General features: G+C 40.6%; 3 protein-coding genes across 10 annotated transcripts; 1 reads left to right on the top strand and 2 right to left on the bottom strand.

Annotated features, from left to right (window-relative positions):
* The first annotated feature begins 139 nt into the window (after window positions 1–139).
* On the top strand, window positions 140–6,126 carry LOC116917010 (alanine--tRNA ligase, cytoplasmic). 5 transcript variants are annotated; one of them, XM_032922346.2, is made up of 19 exons: window positions 140–295; window positions 733–901; window positions 965–1,153; window positions 1,251–1,396; window positions 1,465–1,801; window positions 1,871–2,016; window positions 2,097–2,223; window positions 2,449–2,581; window positions 2,678–2,802; window positions 2,862–3,015; window positions 3,072–3,241; window positions 3,300–3,554; window positions 3,618–3,871; window positions 3,934–4,042; window positions 4,101–4,439; window positions 4,496–4,609; window positions 4,666–4,874; window positions 5,231–5,381; window positions 5,442–6,126. In XM_032922346.2, exons 2-19 carry the CDS (start codon window positions 755–757, stop codon window positions 5,880–5,882), a joined length of 3,546 nt encoding a protein of 1,181 aa, XP_032778237.2. In that variant the 5' UTR covers window positions 140–295; window positions 733–754; the 3' UTR covers window positions 5,883–6,126. The 5 variants fall into 5 exon arrangements, with proteins under 5 accessions (XP_032778237.2, XP_032778239.2, XP_032778240.2 ...); XM_032922348.2 differs by having other exon boundaries at window positions 196–295; window positions 736–901; XM_032922349.2 differs by having other exon boundaries at window positions 200–288.
* Window positions 6,121–8,765, bottom strand: LOC116917011. 2 transcript variants are annotated; one of them, XM_032922353.2, is made up of 6 exons: window positions 8,399–8,765; window positions 7,690–7,808; window positions 7,362–7,430; window positions 7,179–7,292; window positions 6,885–7,013; window positions 6,121–6,421 (listed from the first exon to the last, which is right to left on the bottom strand). In XM_032922353.2, exons 1-6 carry the CDS (start codon window positions 8,493–8,495, stop codon window positions 6,293–6,295), a joined length of 657 nt encoding a protein of 218 aa, XP_032778244.2. In that variant the 5' UTR covers window positions 8,496–8,765; the 3' UTR covers window positions 6,121–6,292. The 2 variants fall into 2 exon arrangements, with proteins under 2 accessions (XP_032778244.2, XP_032778245.1); XM_032922354.2 differs by lacking the exon at window positions 8,399–8,765 and adding an exon at window positions 8,303–8,389.
* Window positions 8,766–12,229: 3,464 nt separating this feature from the next.
* LOC116917013 lies at window positions 12,230–15,211 on the bottom strand. Of its 3 annotated transcripts, none has more exons than XM_032922356.2 (6): window positions 15,030–15,211; window positions 14,276–14,405; window positions 13,926–13,994; window positions 13,741–13,854; window positions 13,148–13,279; window positions 12,230–12,983 (listed from the first exon to the last, which is right to left on the bottom strand). In XM_032922356.2, exons 2-6 carry the CDS (start codon window positions 14,390–14,392, stop codon window positions 12,909–12,911), a joined length of 507 nt encoding a protein of 168 aa, XP_032778247.1. In that variant the 5' UTR covers window positions 14,393–14,405; window positions 15,030–15,211; the 3' UTR covers window positions 12,230–12,908. The 3 variants fall into 3 exon arrangements, with proteins under 3 accessions (XP_032778247.1, XP_032778249.1, XP_032778248.1); XM_032922358.2 differs by lacking the exon at window positions 13,148–13,279 and adding an exon at window positions 13,453–13,575 and having other exon boundaries at window positions 15,030–15,200; XM_032922357.2 differs by lacking the exon at window positions 15,030–15,211 and adding an exon at window positions 14,663–15,021.
* Window positions 15,212–15,297: the final 86 nt, after the last annotated feature.

Here is a 15,297-nt window from a genome sequence, read left to right on the forward strand (position 1 = left end):
GTGTTTTTTTTCAGCAGTTTTTTTTTCTTCCAACAATTTTTCGGAGGGGAATCTTTAAGAAGTAAACGTATTCTAAACTGTTATACAGGGTATAATGGTTCGAGTAAAGAATGGCAATGACAATTGAAAACTAGAAATAAATCGACCCGCCACTACTAGATGGCTGTATAAACGGGCCTCATTATAATAAAGTTTTAAAGTAGCTTCCCGTCATCCCCGCAACTCAACATCAGATTGTTCTCTTTCTTTCCCGGTGGTGAAACACGTGGAAGCTTCTTGCATTACGCTGTAAGCTGTAAGTAAATTAATAGATTGCATCAGTTCACTAGCTCTTGTACCTTGTACCATCGCTATCTTCCCGGTGCCGTCATTTAGATAATACCTACCTAAAACTCAATTGCAATTTATGTCACCCCTTCTTGTATCGACGGAATATCTGCATGACATTTTTCGGTTATTTCGTCGTCGATACCGGAATTGCATCAGCTAAACATTGTATTAAATACAAGCGATGCCAGTTATTCCTATTGTTTTCTTCCTTTCTTTGTAGTTTGTACAATTACCGGCTTTGCCGCTCCATTTCGGTTTTGACAGTTGACGATTTTGCCTGGTAAATACGATAAATGTCAGAAAGACGTAACAACTGTTTTTGTTTCTGTTAAAGATCATGATATTTCTAGAACTTTAAACCTTAGGGTACCAAAATATATTATGTTAAATTTCTTTTATTAGTAGTTACACAAATTGTTGCAGTATGGACACCTCACTCTCAGCTACCAAGATCCGCCAGATGTATATGGACTTCTTTATTCAAAAGAAGGATCATATTTACGTCCACTCATCCTCAACTATCCCTAAGGATGATCCAACACTGCTATTTGCCAATGCTGGTATGAACCAGGTATGTATCCAAACCAGTCATTAGAATAATAAAAATTTTAACTGTGTTATTCTTGGGTTCAAGTTCAAACCGCTTTTCCTGGGTACAGTTGATCCTAACAGTGATATGGCAAAATGGATCCGTGTGGTTAACACACAAAAGTGCATCCGTGCTGGTGGAAAGCACAACGATTTGGACGATGTTGGAAAAGATGTATACCACCACACTTTCTTCGAAATGTTGGGAAACTGGTCATTTGGAGACTACTTCAAGGTTTATTGCTGGTACCTAAATATCAAGATCAAATAGATTAAGTTTTTTTTTTTTCTCTCTTTTTTTTTTTTTTTTTTTTATTATACATAAATAACAGAAAGAGGTATGTACGTGGGCTTGGGAGCTACTAACTGATGTGTTCCAACTACCAAAAGACAGACTTTATGTAACCTATTTTGGTGGCAATGAGGCAGCTGGTCTCCAGCCAGATGAAGAATGTAGACAAATTTGGTTGTCTCTTGGGTAATACTCTAGTTTCAGCATTTGACGTTCTACACAAAGAGACCATTAAAAAATTTATCTTTTTGTAGGCTTCCGTCGGAACGAATTTTACCAGGATCGATGAAAGACAATTTCTGGGAAATGGGTGATGTTGGTCCATGTGGCCCTTGCTCTGAGATCCATTTTGACAGGATTGGTGGGAGAGATGCCGCACACCTCGTAAACATGGATGACCCCGACGTTCTGGAAATCTGGAATCTTGTGTTCATGACTTTCAATCGAGAAAGTGATGGATCTCTTAAGCCATTGCCAAGGAAGCACATCGACTGTGGAATGGGATTTGAGCGCCTGGTTTCTGTCATTCAAAACAAACGTTCAAATTACGATACTGATATCTTTCAGCCAATCTTTGAAGCCATCCAAAAGGTATCTAACTAGCTTTGGTACGGTTTAAGGAACGGTAATGGATCTAATTTGGATGTATGATCTGCTCAGGGTACGAACGCACCAGCGTATCAAGGGAAAGTTGGATCAGAGGATGTGAATGGGGTTGACATGGCGTATCGTGTGTTAGCTGATCACGCCCGCACATTGACGATTGCGCTATCCGACGGAGGACGCCCAGACAACGTTGGTAGAGGGTAAATATTTCGAATTTCGGTTGTAGTGCTTGCCTTGTCACGTTTCTCACTTCTTCACACCATATATATATGTATATTAGGTATGTCCTTCGCCGAGTGCTTCGTCGTGGAGTTCGTTATGCCACTGAGAAACTGAATGCCAAACCAGGATTTTTTGCAAGCCTGGTGCCCACAGTTTGCCAAGTGCTTGGTTTAACTTTTCCTGAGGTATGTCTTTATTCTTTAATCTACTTAATTCTTCGGCATTCTGTTGAAATGATGGATAACATTTAGTTGTGATTTACTGTGATGTATCAACTTCGTCACTACCACTGATCTTAAGACAATTCTTGTCGACCAAATAGGCAAAAAACAAACGTCAATTTTTCTTTTCGTATTTTTTTTTTTTTTTTTTCTTTTTTCTTTTTTCTTTTTTCTTTTTTCCTTTTTCAGGTCAACCGTGACCCTCAGCTTGTGATAGACATCATTAACGACGAGGAGACCCAATTTTTGAAAACACTCACGCGAGGACGAGATTTACTAGAGCGAACAATTTCCAAACTCAATGGCCAAACCACTCTACCGGGTACTAACATGCGGTTGATATAACCAGCTCGTGTTTTTATTTATTTATTTATCTTTTTTTTTTTTTTTTTTTGTAATTCATGTTCATGTCTTCCAGGTGATGTTGCATGGCGTTTGTACGATACGTATGGTTTCCCTGTCGATTTGACACAACTTATGAGCGAAGAGAAAGGTTTATCTATTGATATGGCTGCTTACGAAGAAGCCAAAAAGCAGGCGCAGGTATCTAATACATAAATTTAACATTTATTGGTTAAATTAAAGTGCGTGTTATCCTGTAGCTGCTGTCTCAAGGAAAGGGTTCAGGTGTTGACGACACCATCGCATTCGACGTCCACGCCATCACCGAACTGCAAAATAAAGGAGTCCCCCCTACCGACGATTCTTTTAAGTACAATTATAAGGCGGTTTCCGATGCGATCGATAGCCCATATGGTAATTCATTCTAATGGTTAGGGAATATATCAGTTTTTAATTATATTATTCGACAGAGTTTGATGTATGCACCAGCAAGGTTATCGCGATCCGCTTTCAGAAGGCTTTCCACGAAGAGGTGTCGAGTGGTGTAGAATGCGGAATTCTTTTGGATAGAACATCTTTTTACGCCGAGTCTGGGGGGCAAGCTTATGATGAGGGTTTCATAACCAAAGTCGACGGTGAGGTGCGTGAGCTGCCAAACACCTAGCTATGGCAACCGATAATCTTGTACATTTAAATAGGGAACCGAGTTCACTGTCAAGAATGTGCAAGTCCGAGGTGGATATGTTATCCATTTGGGCAACGTTGAAGGTACTCTACGTGTTGGTGACGAGGTAAAGCTAAGTATTGATCAGTCTAGAAGACGATTAATCATGAGTAATCACACGGGAACCCACGTTTTGAACTACGCCTTGAGGCAAGTTGTCGGTATGGAAGCTGATCAGCGAGGATCTCTCGTGGCTCCTGACAGAATGCGGTTTGATTTTACCAACAAGGTATTAACAGATGCTTTACTTCATGCTAATAAAATAAAACAATTTCATTCTTTTTAAACCTAGGCTGCAATGACCTCAGAGCAAGTTAAGCAGACCGAGCGTATTGCAAACGAAATGATCAGTAAAAATGAGGAAGTGTACGCAAAGGAATCGGCTTTAGTTGTCGCCAAAGCTGTTCAAGGACTTCGTGCAGTATTCGAAGAAACCTACCCCGACCCAGTACGCGTTGTTTCAATTGGAATACCTGTTGAACAGCTTGAAGCAGATCCATCAAATCCGGCTGGCAATTCCACATCCATCGAGTTTTGCGGTGGAACGTAAGTTCTTGACTGTGGATGTTGGTTATCAAAACGTCTGGTGACTGATATTTTTGATTCAGACACGTGAAGCGGTCGGGACATATTGGCGATTTCGTTATCTCTTCGGAGGAAGCTATTGCTAAAGGAATCCGTCGTATTGTGGCCATTACTGGTCCAGAAGCGTCCAAAGTAATGGCGTTAAGAACAAGTTGTGTTGTAATTGATAATAGCATACGTTGCTCCATAGGCATTGAAGAAAGCCGAACTTCTCCAAAAGGAAGTCGACGCTTTGTCGGAAAAAGTCGATGCCTTCGTCAGTCAGAAAGACAAAACCCTAACAGTTAAGGAGCTTTCTCGCATCATTGTAGATCTGTCCGACGATGTATCTCAAGCCAACATCGCATACTGGAAAAAGGACGACCTCCGTAACTTGTTGAAGGGTTTGAAAAAGCGTGCCGATGATGTTGAACGTGCTATCAAAGCTGCTGTCGTAAACGACGTTGCTGACGCTGCCAAGAAATTGATAGGAGAACGTGTCAATACTCCTTACATTGTACACGAATTCAACGCCTTCTCCAACAGCAAGGTAAACAAATTTTCCTACCATGGAGATGTCCCATAAACAACGTCGTTCTTTCATAGGCTCTTGATGGTGCGTTGAAGCAAGTGAAATCTTTATCGCCGGAAACTGCTGCTATATTTTTCAGCGTGGACGCTGAAGCAAACAAAGTTGTAGTACTGGCCGCTGCTCCAAAGGTATTGATGACAGTGTACAATCTTAATGAGTCAAATATGTCTTATTGGTGATTTAGGGTGCGAACGATCGGGGTCTCAAAGCTAACGAATGGGTTGCCGATATCAGTGGTCTCCTCGACGGAAAAGGTGGTGGTAGTGCTGGATCCGCCCAAGCAACTGGAAACAACCCTGCCGGTCTGACTGAAGCTTTGAAGAAAGCTACAGTGTTTGCCCAATCGAAACTCGGACTCGTGTCTGAAATTGCTGCGTCTACAGCCAAACTCGGGTTGGTTGATTCTTAAGTAATTAAAGATGCCGACCTAAAGCATGACCCTTTTACCAAATACATTCACACCCAGTTTGTATTTGTAACACGTTAAATGTTCTTTTCTTCTTTGAATATTGCTTAACAAATTGCTATCAGTTAAACTGCTTGCGGCTATGATGCTATTGCTATGTTGCTCATTGACATATTGTTTTATGGTAAGTGAATCAGTAGTTGCCCTGCAAAGGAGACGAGAGTTGTTAGCCTTTTGTAACCTAGTTTTTCCTATCTTACCATTTGGTTTGCATGTGAAAAACTAGTTTTGGAAGTAGTTCAGATGAACAGAGTTATGACAGAAAAAATGTGCCTTCTGATAGGGCGGAACCTGTTGATGGACCAACATTATTCTCCACTTCTGGAAGTGTTCGTACGAACATTGCCTTAATTGCTTCTCGGTATGCCAACACGAAATTGAACGTGGTAACGGAAGTACTGGACTTGCCATCATCAACATTCATCTCAAATAAGGTAACTTTCATCCTTTGTCTAGTTTGGATCATCAATCAAATGAAAATATATATTTAACAGTTTCCTGCATTGTCTGCCGGAGATGTCCATGTATCGGGGCTCGCCGCGGTATCCGTTTATTTGGCTCCAAAATCTTTGAAAGGAAACAGTTTGTTCGAGGAGGCTCAAATTCTTCAGTGGATCAATCTAGCGGAACATGAACTACTGCCTGCTGTTTTAGTTTTCCTAGATGCCTCTTTTAACGCCAAGCCGGTGCGAAACCGCGCTCGTCAAGAGATCCAACATTATCTAGAAATCCTGAACAAAATTTTGCTAACTCACACATATCTCGTCGGCGAAACTGTAACTCTCGCGGACATAGCTGTTGTCTGTACCCTTGCTCCGGTTTTCCAGCTTGTAATGGAGGGTCCTAGCAGTTCAAAGTCGACTAACGTTCTGCGATGGTTCAACACAATTACACAGCAACCGATTGTCAAACATGTCGTCGGCGATGCCATGTGATGGGCTAAACCCCCTAAACGCAGCTTGTCACTCAGATCTGTCGTTGACCCTTAACCAACTGTGCCCTTTTCGTTGTTGGCTTCTTCTTTATATAGATCAAGTGGTATTATATCAGATTGGTGAAAAAGCATTTTCATTGAAACGTTGATTCGTTCCCTCAGTGCTGGTTAAGAGTGTAGTTTTTGTTTTCCTGTGGTGTGTGGGTTATTGAAGTTGGAGATTAAATAAAAAGAACAAATTATTACAATAGATCTTTTTTATTGAAAATTGTCATTGTGCAGCATTTGATTAACACTTGAAAAGTACGAAACGAATGCTAAATGAATAACTTGAAAACGACTATCGGTGATATCACGGCTCTAATAAATTAGAATACGCATGGAGAGAAGTTAGAAATTTTAATATTTTTACTATAACAAGCCTGTGGTGGTTTCGTTTTTGCGTTGCCCGAGAACGCGGTCATCATATAAACCGCACTGATTGCAGAGAGCCTTAAAAAAACTCATAATGTACAGGATCGTATTGATGACCCCGAATATCTGTAATATAAATAGTAATTAACTTTAAGAGGTGCTAAACTACTATCAGTCATTCTTATGGATGCATCGCTAAACGGAGTTAGTTTTATTGGAGTGGAGAAGGTGTCAGGCTTGGAAGTGGTAAGCATTTCATTCTGCTAATAATGAAAGCTCACATCGCCGAATAATTTATTGTTGAAACTGTACTCCTCGATGGAGTCTCCAGCATTGCGATGTATGATATTGACTAAGTGGTAAATAGTGACACACAGGTAGAAGACACTTTCGGGAATGAGAAGCATGCTGACCAAGATAAAAGCACATGCAGCCCCGAAGGAACATACAACAGCCAGGAGAAATGATGATGTGAAGGGTAATTGATGAATATGGAGAGGAGGAAAGAGGAGGATGAGAACCCAAGAGGAAAACACAGAAAAGAAAAAAAAAGACGCAACAACTAGTGATAGGTGAAAGAAAGACTTACCCCGGCCGTCATCAGGGCGTATAGGCCTATCTTCGGATCTTCGAGATTTTGATGGCGCGATGTCAGCACGAGCATGTAGACGGACGACGCCAGGTAAAGACAGAACGCAATCACATGGTAGGTTAGTTCCTGAAAAACCATATTCATTTGACGTATAATGAAATGTAAACTTCCGGCCGAGTCTCTCATTTGTCACGTAACTTCCGAAACGTAATCCAGTGACTCCAACATGCCCCATCTACATTACCGTCTAGTCTACAGCAAGAGAAAGACAACAGAAAAATGTTTACTTACAAAAAGGGTTTTGGAAATAATTGTGGTCGCTGAAATGGAGAGGAGGCAGCTGACCAGAAGGCAAGTCGTCGTGATCAAACATGATGTAGCGATCAATAATAGAAGTAGTTCGGCCTGTTGGGCATGAATCACGATCGCAGTCTTTACTGATTAAATTTTTGAACAAACTTGACCGAATCTTACCGTGAAAAACAATGGACTACTTTGATCAATAAAGTGGCCAACTAATCCAATAACGGGGCATCCCACAATCTGGAAATTTTTTAATAAAAATGGATTGGCAATCACATAGCTTTACAACTGATTCACGAATGATTATTGCATTTTCATTTTTCAGAATATATTTTTTTTTACTTTGAGCTTCATTTGAATTGTATAAATGAATGGCGTGTTTGGTGCAGAGGAGCTATTTCAAGCATCAGCACAAGCACATTGGGGAAAAGGCGAAAAGATTATGCAACCAAACTGGAAAGCTAATCTACAGTGTCTAAGCTTAGAGGATACAACCCACCAGTTGCAGGATTTTGAGGATTCCATCCATCGTTTTTATATAGCCCGGGTTCAATAGTATAGCCGAGGTTGTGTTTACAAAGGTATTTGTCACGTTATGTGACATGTTATAATGCTTCCCTAATATGGAGAAAGAAAAAACAATATACAGCCACATTTGACAAAACTTTGATCACGGGTCGTCACACGTGCGTCATTAGTCAATAGCAAAACAAAAATATGATTCAAGTTCACTTGAATCAGATAAACTTCCTGGCCACACCCACAGCGAGCCACAATTTTTCGCTTTCGCTCTGTCGTATAGTTTTCCTAACTGACATAATGAGGTAAACGATCGAAAGAAAAAAAAAATTCATTGTGTCTTATCTGGTTTGCCACCTAAAGCAAAGTTGAGTATGATGGAAGCAATCCATCATTCACAGACAGAATCCAACACAACTGGATAACATGGAAACACTTAGAGTAATCTTTTTGCAGGTCAAATAAACAAGCACACAGTTGTCTCGAGTTAGATCATTTTTGAACGGGGATACGATTTCTATCAAACTTTGAAAAAAGATTAATCTGTAAAGAAATTATCAGAGGACAACTTTGAGTAAACACACACTACCAACCATCGGATGGATTTTACCAAAAGATAATTCACCAAATAACTTGTTTACTAATGCATGAATTAATTGTCAAGCAAACCCAGTAAAATTGTGTGTTACCGTTTGAGGAATATCCAAATAAGAAGGCTAATGTCAACAAGTCCGATTCAATGCGTCGACTGCTTGCTTGAACACAAGTGCCTGTGGGCATCTGCATTTCTAGCGCCGATAGTGGGAGAATGGTCTACCAGGAGAGGTGGACAAATGCCCTATCCATTTCATCAGCCAGAATAATGGAGGAACCTTGAAGGTTCCCTCAAATTCCGCTTGGAACGCGAACGTCAGGGAGGCATAGATTTGCACTGTGTTGTGTGACGCTTGTAGTCGAAATCAAAATACTGCCTTTGCCTTAATTTAAAATTTATTACCTAATTGTCAGTCATATTCATGCATCATATTAGGCATATACAGTACCCACCCAAATTATTGTGCACTTTGTCGTTTTTCGTCCCTTTTTACATGGCCTTTTAGGGCACTACGTCCCCCCCTTTTTTAACATTACGGATCAGGCGTAAAAGATACGAAAATAAAAAAAAATCAGCATACTCATCGATGAGTTTGCTATTATTTGATGTGTGGCGCATCTATGAGCGTGTTATATCCTGAACGGTTTATGTGCGTTCAGGTGTAAAAAAATTTCCCCCTTTTCCTAGTTTCGCGCCGCCATTACTTTTGTTAGTGTACCCTCCAAAAATGTCCCTTTTTTCTTTCGTACATATCTTTGAAACAAAAAGTCGCACGAACTTGTAATTTTTTCTCCCGTTACAAGAATAAGCTCAAGTTCATTCTTGTATAATCAAATTATTTTTTACCTTACTTTTATTCCCTAAATTTTGTTGTTTTCTATGACCCAAATTTTTTTTTCCTTTCCATAGAAAACTTATTATAGTAGAACGACTATAGCTGTATTTTTCGACCACTGGTGGCGCATGTTGCATGTCCCACCAGGCTGCTAATACTCTTGCAGCTAGTCATTTCAGTCTGATAGAGGAAATGTAGGAGTTTTAGTAGCCTGGTGGGACATGCAACATGCGCCACCAGTGGTCGAAAAATACAGCTTATTTTTGGTCTGGGTGTTTTGGAATACGCTAATCAACTGTCAGAACACAACTGTTTGAATTCAACACTATTTTCGGTTCTGTACAGCGATGGGAGATGAGAGTGTGTATCAGACCAACGCCAGTGCACATGCAAAGAAGTGCTCGTCAGAAAGATCCTGCATTATCTAAAAATTCTAAACTAAATCCTACATCCGACATAGCTGATGTCTGCACCCTTGTTCTGGTTTTCCAGCGTGTAATGGACGCTCCCAGTATTTTGAAATCGGCCAACATTTTGCGATGGTTCAACACAACTAAACCGTAACCGACTGTCAAACGTGTCGTCGGCATAGATTAAGCTCTCTAAATGCCGTTTGTCACTCTCACAGTTTGAGATGAAATAAAAAGAACAAATAACCGCAAGCCCTTCGTTGTTGAACACTGCCTTTGTATGGCAACTTCTCAAGTTTATAAGACCATGCAATTTGATTAACACTTGAAAATGACGAAATAGTAGCACGAATCAATGACGAGTATTTCTAAGCAACGAGTTCAAAATGAATAACTAGAAAGCGAGCATCAGTTGATGTCACGACTCCAATAAATTAGAATTCTCCAAGTTTGATAAGTTTTTTATGTTGGAAACTGTGTGCAAACCCTAGAATATTGGTTGAGACATATCTCCAGCTGAGGCATAGCTCCAACACATCACGCTCAATCGAGAAGCCCCCTGAAAAAGCGGGTTTTCCCAAAAGACATCGACGTTGAAAAAGACATCGAAACCGTAAAAAAGTTGTTACTTATCATTTCGATGAGCCCGTTGATCGAGCAACTGATAACACCGATGATACATTAACGAAGTCTTGCCCGTTAGACGAAACGACACCAGAAGTTTTCGAAGAAACGCAACATGAAGACAAGAAGAACAAAAAGAGCGGAAAGCTCAAACAAAAAAAAATGCGAACGCTTCTCAAAAACCGAAAAAGACTATCTATTGTTTATATAACTGGGAAACGAACACGCCGTCTACAGAAGAAAACCAGCCCAAAGTCCAAATGCTGTCACTACTGGAGGACGAAAGAAAGGCAGTTTCGTTTGCTAACTGCCTCTATTTTGTCCTAATTGAATATATTTCACCTGCTCTTAGATGTTACTTTTTGAAAAAAAACCTACTAGCCCCCACAGGGAATGACTGGACAATTAATCTACAAGTTAATTTCTGAAAAGAAAATATAACATGCATTTCTTGACGAAAATATCCACTGACGAACAGTATGAGGCCGTTCAAGGGCGAAATAGTCTTTGCCATATGAATTTAGGGAAGATTTACAGTAGTTGGGAAAATATCCTTTGCTGTTGGGCAAGGGTTTGCGATGCTGTTGATGAACGTGAATCTTCTAATTACATCAGGGAAGTGCATACTCGCAAAAAAAAAAGAAAATATCAAGTTAGCGGTGCAAGGTCGCTAAGATTTGCTTTGCAAGATTATAATGAAAGAAATGGATTTGCCATGAGCGAGATTCTGTTCGCTTGCATGTTAAAAATTATGATGCCTTCTATCAGGCGGTTTCTAACCTCGAAATCCAACGACTTTATCTTTCCTGCTTTGGATATATTCGACAATTTGAAAGAAATTATATGCTTTTTAAGAACTGACCCAAATTTCTTGGCTAACGGGGAATTCTCCAGTAACGTTGAAAACACGCTGAACATATCTCTTAAAGCCCGTAATAATCTCTGCCATGAGCATTTCTTCAAAATTCTCCGGGATTGGGAAATATACCTAGTTTCGTGGCTTGATCTATTAGATGTCATCAGAGAATATGAGGCTAAAAAGAAGCTGAAGCGTGTCCTTGATAAACTTATTGAGTGTAAGAACAAAGGGCTTTCAATAAAACCCATTACATTCATCTAAACAACTGTGAAGAAAAGAATCCATACAACAGACGTATTAATGGACCCCTTTGTCTTTTAGGAAGAAGCAAGTGCACCAGCAAGTACCATACTAGACGAAGGTATTGATTCAAAATTGCAGTTAATGTAGTTTGAATACCCAGTTTTACGGATGGTGACTCGTGTACTGAAAAGGACCGTATCACCATTACCACCATAATCTTGAATGCTTTTACAAGTTCAGTTTTAACTAATTTCTGGTTTCATTTACATCTTTGGCGAAGAAATTGGATCATCCATTAATAGTCTACTCCCTTAAAGATCCTTATTTACCTTTTTCTATCGTATAACGTGCCCGTATTGGTCTTTAAAAAACCAAAAACTCCCAACATTTTCGGAAGGATGTGGCTCCAGACCTTCGACAGTGTGGACCCCTCCTTCAAGATGTGGATGTAAATTAATCTAACCTTCAATCTAAGCCTCAAGACAACAGACGTAGGTAATCGACTCTTTTGTCTTTACGAAGCAACGGCATGCAAGTGACGAGATGAAACAGTACAAGGCTGCAAAGTATTGTATTGAATGCATCCCATCTACTTTCTGCATTTTGCAACAAGAGGCAAAGGAACGACCATACCAGACGAAGGTTTTCAAAATTGCAGATAATGTAGTTTGAATACCCAGTTTTACGGATGGTGACTCGTGTACTGCTAAAAGTACCGTGTCACCATTACCACAATCATCTTGAGTGCTTTTACAAGTTCACTTTTAACTAATTTCTGGTTTCATTTACATCTTCGGCGAAGAAATCTGGACCATCTACACTATCCTTTTAAGTTCCTATTTTTGTTGTGCGAAGCGAAAAAGTAAGTAGCACTCCTGAAAAGTATTAATCTTAACCTGCAACAATAATTACGTTAATACCTGCGATTAAATACTTTTGAGGGTTAAACTTAGGCAGGTTCTATCACTGATTTATTCAACTGACTTTTGACACAATAATGGCGTCTGCTTCTACAGGGGGAAAAATTCGAACAACGGCTATTGCCCATATCGGCCACCAAGAAGGCTCTGCTTGGCAACGCCCCTTGCGGCTTACACGAATTTTACAATTGCAGCATAGTTTACAAGTCAAAAATAATAGTGTAACGGGCCTTACAAATTTAGACCCTATCTTCTGACGGATTTTGACAATCCGCAACAACTCCTGCTCCAGACAGAATGCAATTTGATTTTACCAGCAAGGTTTTCCCAGATGCCTCAAGTTATGCCAATAAAATAATACATGCAATATGATGAACTAAGCTCTCTAAATTCAGTTTGTTACTGTCGCAGTTTGAAATGAAATAATAAGAACGAATTACTGCAAGCACATTGTTGTTAAACACTGCCTTTGTATAGCAACTTCCCAAGTTAATAAGACCATGTGATTTGATTCACTGGAATATGACGAAATGGTACCTTAATCAATGACTTGCCTTTCGAAGCCACGATCGAGTTCAAAATCAAAAATGAATAACTAGAAAGCGACCATCAATGATGTCACGACTCCAATAAATTAGAACACGTATAAGGAGAAGTTTGAGATTTCAAAAATTCACTTTTTCAAGCTCGCGGTGGTTTTGTTTGGGCGTTGTTTATGAACGTCTGTAAATGCGGAAAGCCAAGAGTGCACTCACAAAGTACAAGCCCGTGTTGATGGCGCCCAATGCCTGCAATAAAAATAGTAGTTCAGTTTAGAAGAGGGATTAACTTCTCTCAGTGACTCTGATGGTTGCGTCGACAAAGGGAACTGTTGGTTAGGAATGGTCTAGATAAGGTGTTGGGCTGGGGAATGATCAGTATTTCATTCTGCTAATTATTAGTGTTAACTCACCCCGGCAAATATCTTATTGCTGTAGCCGTACTCCGCAACGGAGTATCCGGCATTGCGAGAAATGATAACCACCAAGTGGTAAATAGTGGCACACAGGTAGAGGACACTTTCGGGAATGAGAAGCATGCTGACCTAGATAAAAGCACATCCAGCCCCCAAGGAACATCCAGCAGCCAGGAGGAATGGTGATGTGAGGGGAGTTGAGTGGGTTATGAAGAGGAGAAGAGAGGAGGACCAGGACCCAAGAGAAACACAAAGACAAAAAAGAGACGCAACAATCAGTGATGGCTGAAAGAAAGACTTACCCCGGCCGCAATCAGGGCGCTTATCTTCGGATCTCTGTGATTTTGATAGGGCGATGTCTGCACAAGCATGTAGACAGACGACGCCAGGTAAAGACAGAACGCGATCCCATGGTAGATTAGTTCCTGAGAAACCCCCATTCATTTGATATGTAATGAAATGTGAACTTTCGGTCGCGTCTTATTCGTCGTGCATCTCCAGAAACGTGAACTAGTGACCCCAATTTACCCCATCCACAATATCGTCTGGTCCGCAACAGCAGGAAGAATAATGCATAAATATTAACTTACAAACATGGTTTTGGCGATAATGGTGGCCGTCGAAATGGAGAGGAGGCAGCTGGCCAGAAGGCAAGTCGTCGTGATCAAACATGTTGTAGCGATCAATAACAGAAATAGTTCAGCCTGTTGAAAATGAATCACGATCGTGAGTATTCACAAAGTTGAATTATGGAACAAACTTGGCCGAATCTTACCGTAAAAAACAATGGACTACTTCGGACGAAATAGTGGCCGACTAATCCAACGATGACGCACCCCAGAATCTAGGAATGTTTTAAAGAAAAGTGAATCAACAATCACATAACTTTACAATTGATTCTCGAATAGTTCTCGTTCTTGCTGAATGACCATTCTTTTCCACATTTTTTGGCTTTGAGCTATATTTGTGTAGTACAGTATACACGAATAGCGTATTTGGCGCAGGGAAGCTATTTCGAGCATCGACACAAGCTTATTGGGGCAAAGGCAAAAACAAAAAGGTCATGGAACTGAACTGAACTGAAAAACGAATCTATGGTGTCTACGCTCAGCGGATATAACCCACCAGTTGCAGGAGTTTGAGGATTCCGGCCGTCGTCTTTAAATAGCCCGTGTTCAGTAGGATAGCCGAGGTGGTGGTCACGGTAGTGGTCGTCCGGGTAACCGTCACGTTATGCGACATGTTGTTTTATATCCTAGTTATGGATGGGGAAAAATGAAATAACGTTTGACACAACTCTGAATGCATCGTCAATCAACAACTATATAAAAACTTGATTCAAGTTCACTTATAGAACAGATAAAACTTCCGGGCCGCACCCACATTGGGCCACACCTTCTTTTTTTTTTTTTTTTTGTTTTTGCTTTCGGTGCATAAAAATGTCTATCGAAGTTCTTGCATTTGACATGAGGTAAACAATCAAATGAAAAAGAAAATTTCATCGTGTCTAACTTGGCTTTCCGCCCAAAGCGGCAATGTTTCAGATGGGAGCGGCCCATCACTCATCGACAGAGTCCAACAGCAAAACGCAACTGGCAAAACATGGAAACAGTTAGAGAAACTTTTCTGCATGCCAAATAAAGGCAATCCCACACTATAAACCATCGATTGGGACGAATTTGAGCATTTGTCACGTCCGTTTGGGAGCGAGCCAAGTGACCTCGTCATTCCTGGCATTCCGAAACACTTCCTTTGTCATATGTTGAATTAACACATTCACGCTCTTCCAGCACGCCGAACCACAAGCTCAACCATCAGTTGTTGATTAATTGAATTTACGGATTAATTTGTAAGCAAACTCAGTGAGACAGTGTGTTACCGTTTAATGAATATCCAAATGGGAAGGCTTCTGTGAATACGCCTGATTCAATTCGCCAACAGCTTGTTTGGGGACGAGTGCGTGTGTGCAGCTGCGTTTGTCGTGTGTGTAGCGGGAGCGTGAGCGCGTCTCTTCGACCACCAAGCCGCCAAGTAGGTCACAGACTATCGGCAACACTAACAGGCAGGGGCTTGGCGAATGGATGAAACTGAGGGAGGTGGGTGGGAGGAAAGTTTGACTCGTTTTATGCCCAACTATTCCCCCACAA

The sequence above is a fragment of the Daphnia magna genome, linkage group LG2, assembly GCF_020631705.1.
Source record: "Daphnia magna isolate NIES linkage group LG2, ASM2063170v1.1, whole genome shotgun sequence".
NCBI classification, from domain to species: Eukaryota; Metazoa; Arthropoda; class Branchiopoda; order Diplostraca; family Daphniidae; genus Daphnia; species Daphnia magna.

What these genes read in the sequence shown, in the direction of transcription:
- LOC116917011 (XM_032922353.2), bottom strand. Translation starts at nt 8,495, where the DNA reads ATGCAGATGCCCACAGGCACTTGTGTTCAAGCAAGCAGTCGACGCATT. An exon ending in TCCTCAAAATCCTGCAACTG is followed by an intron (nt 7,431 to 7,689) that starts GTGGGTTGTATC and finishes AAAAATTTCCAG; the next exon opens with ATTGTGGGATGCCCCGTTAT. An exon ending in GTAGTCCATTGTTTTTCACG is followed by an intron (nt 7,293 to 7,361) that starts GTAAGATTCGGT and finishes CATGCCCAACAG; the next exon opens with GCCGAACTACTTCTATTATT.
- LOC116917010 (XM_032922347.2), top strand. Translation starts at nt 441, where the DNA reads ATGACATTTTTCGGTTATTTCGTCGTCGATACCGGAATTGCATCAGCT. An exon ending in CCAATGCTGGTATGAACCAG is followed by an intron (nt 902 to 964) that starts GTATGTATCCAA and finishes CTTGGGTTCAAG; the next exon opens with TTCAAACCGCTTTTCCTGGG. An exon ending in ATCGAGTTTTGCGGTGGAAC is followed by an intron (nt 3,872 to 3,933) that starts GTAAGTTCTTGA and finishes TTTTTGATTCAG; the next exon opens with ACACGTGAAGCGGTCGGGAC.
- LOC116917013 (XM_032922356.2), bottom strand. Translation starts at nt 14,392, where the DNA reads ATGTCGCATAACGTGACGGTTACCCGGACGACCACTACCGTGACCACC. An exon ending in TCCTCAAACTCCTGCAACTG is followed by an intron (nt 13,995 to 14,275) that starts GTGGGTTATATC and finishes AAACATTCCTAG; the next exon opens with ATTCTGGGGTGCGTCATCGT. An exon ending in TTATCGCCAAAACCATGTTT is followed by an intron (nt 13,280 to 13,740) that starts GTAAGTTAATAT and finishes GCTTTTATCTAG; the next exon opens with GTCAGCATGCTTCTCATTCC.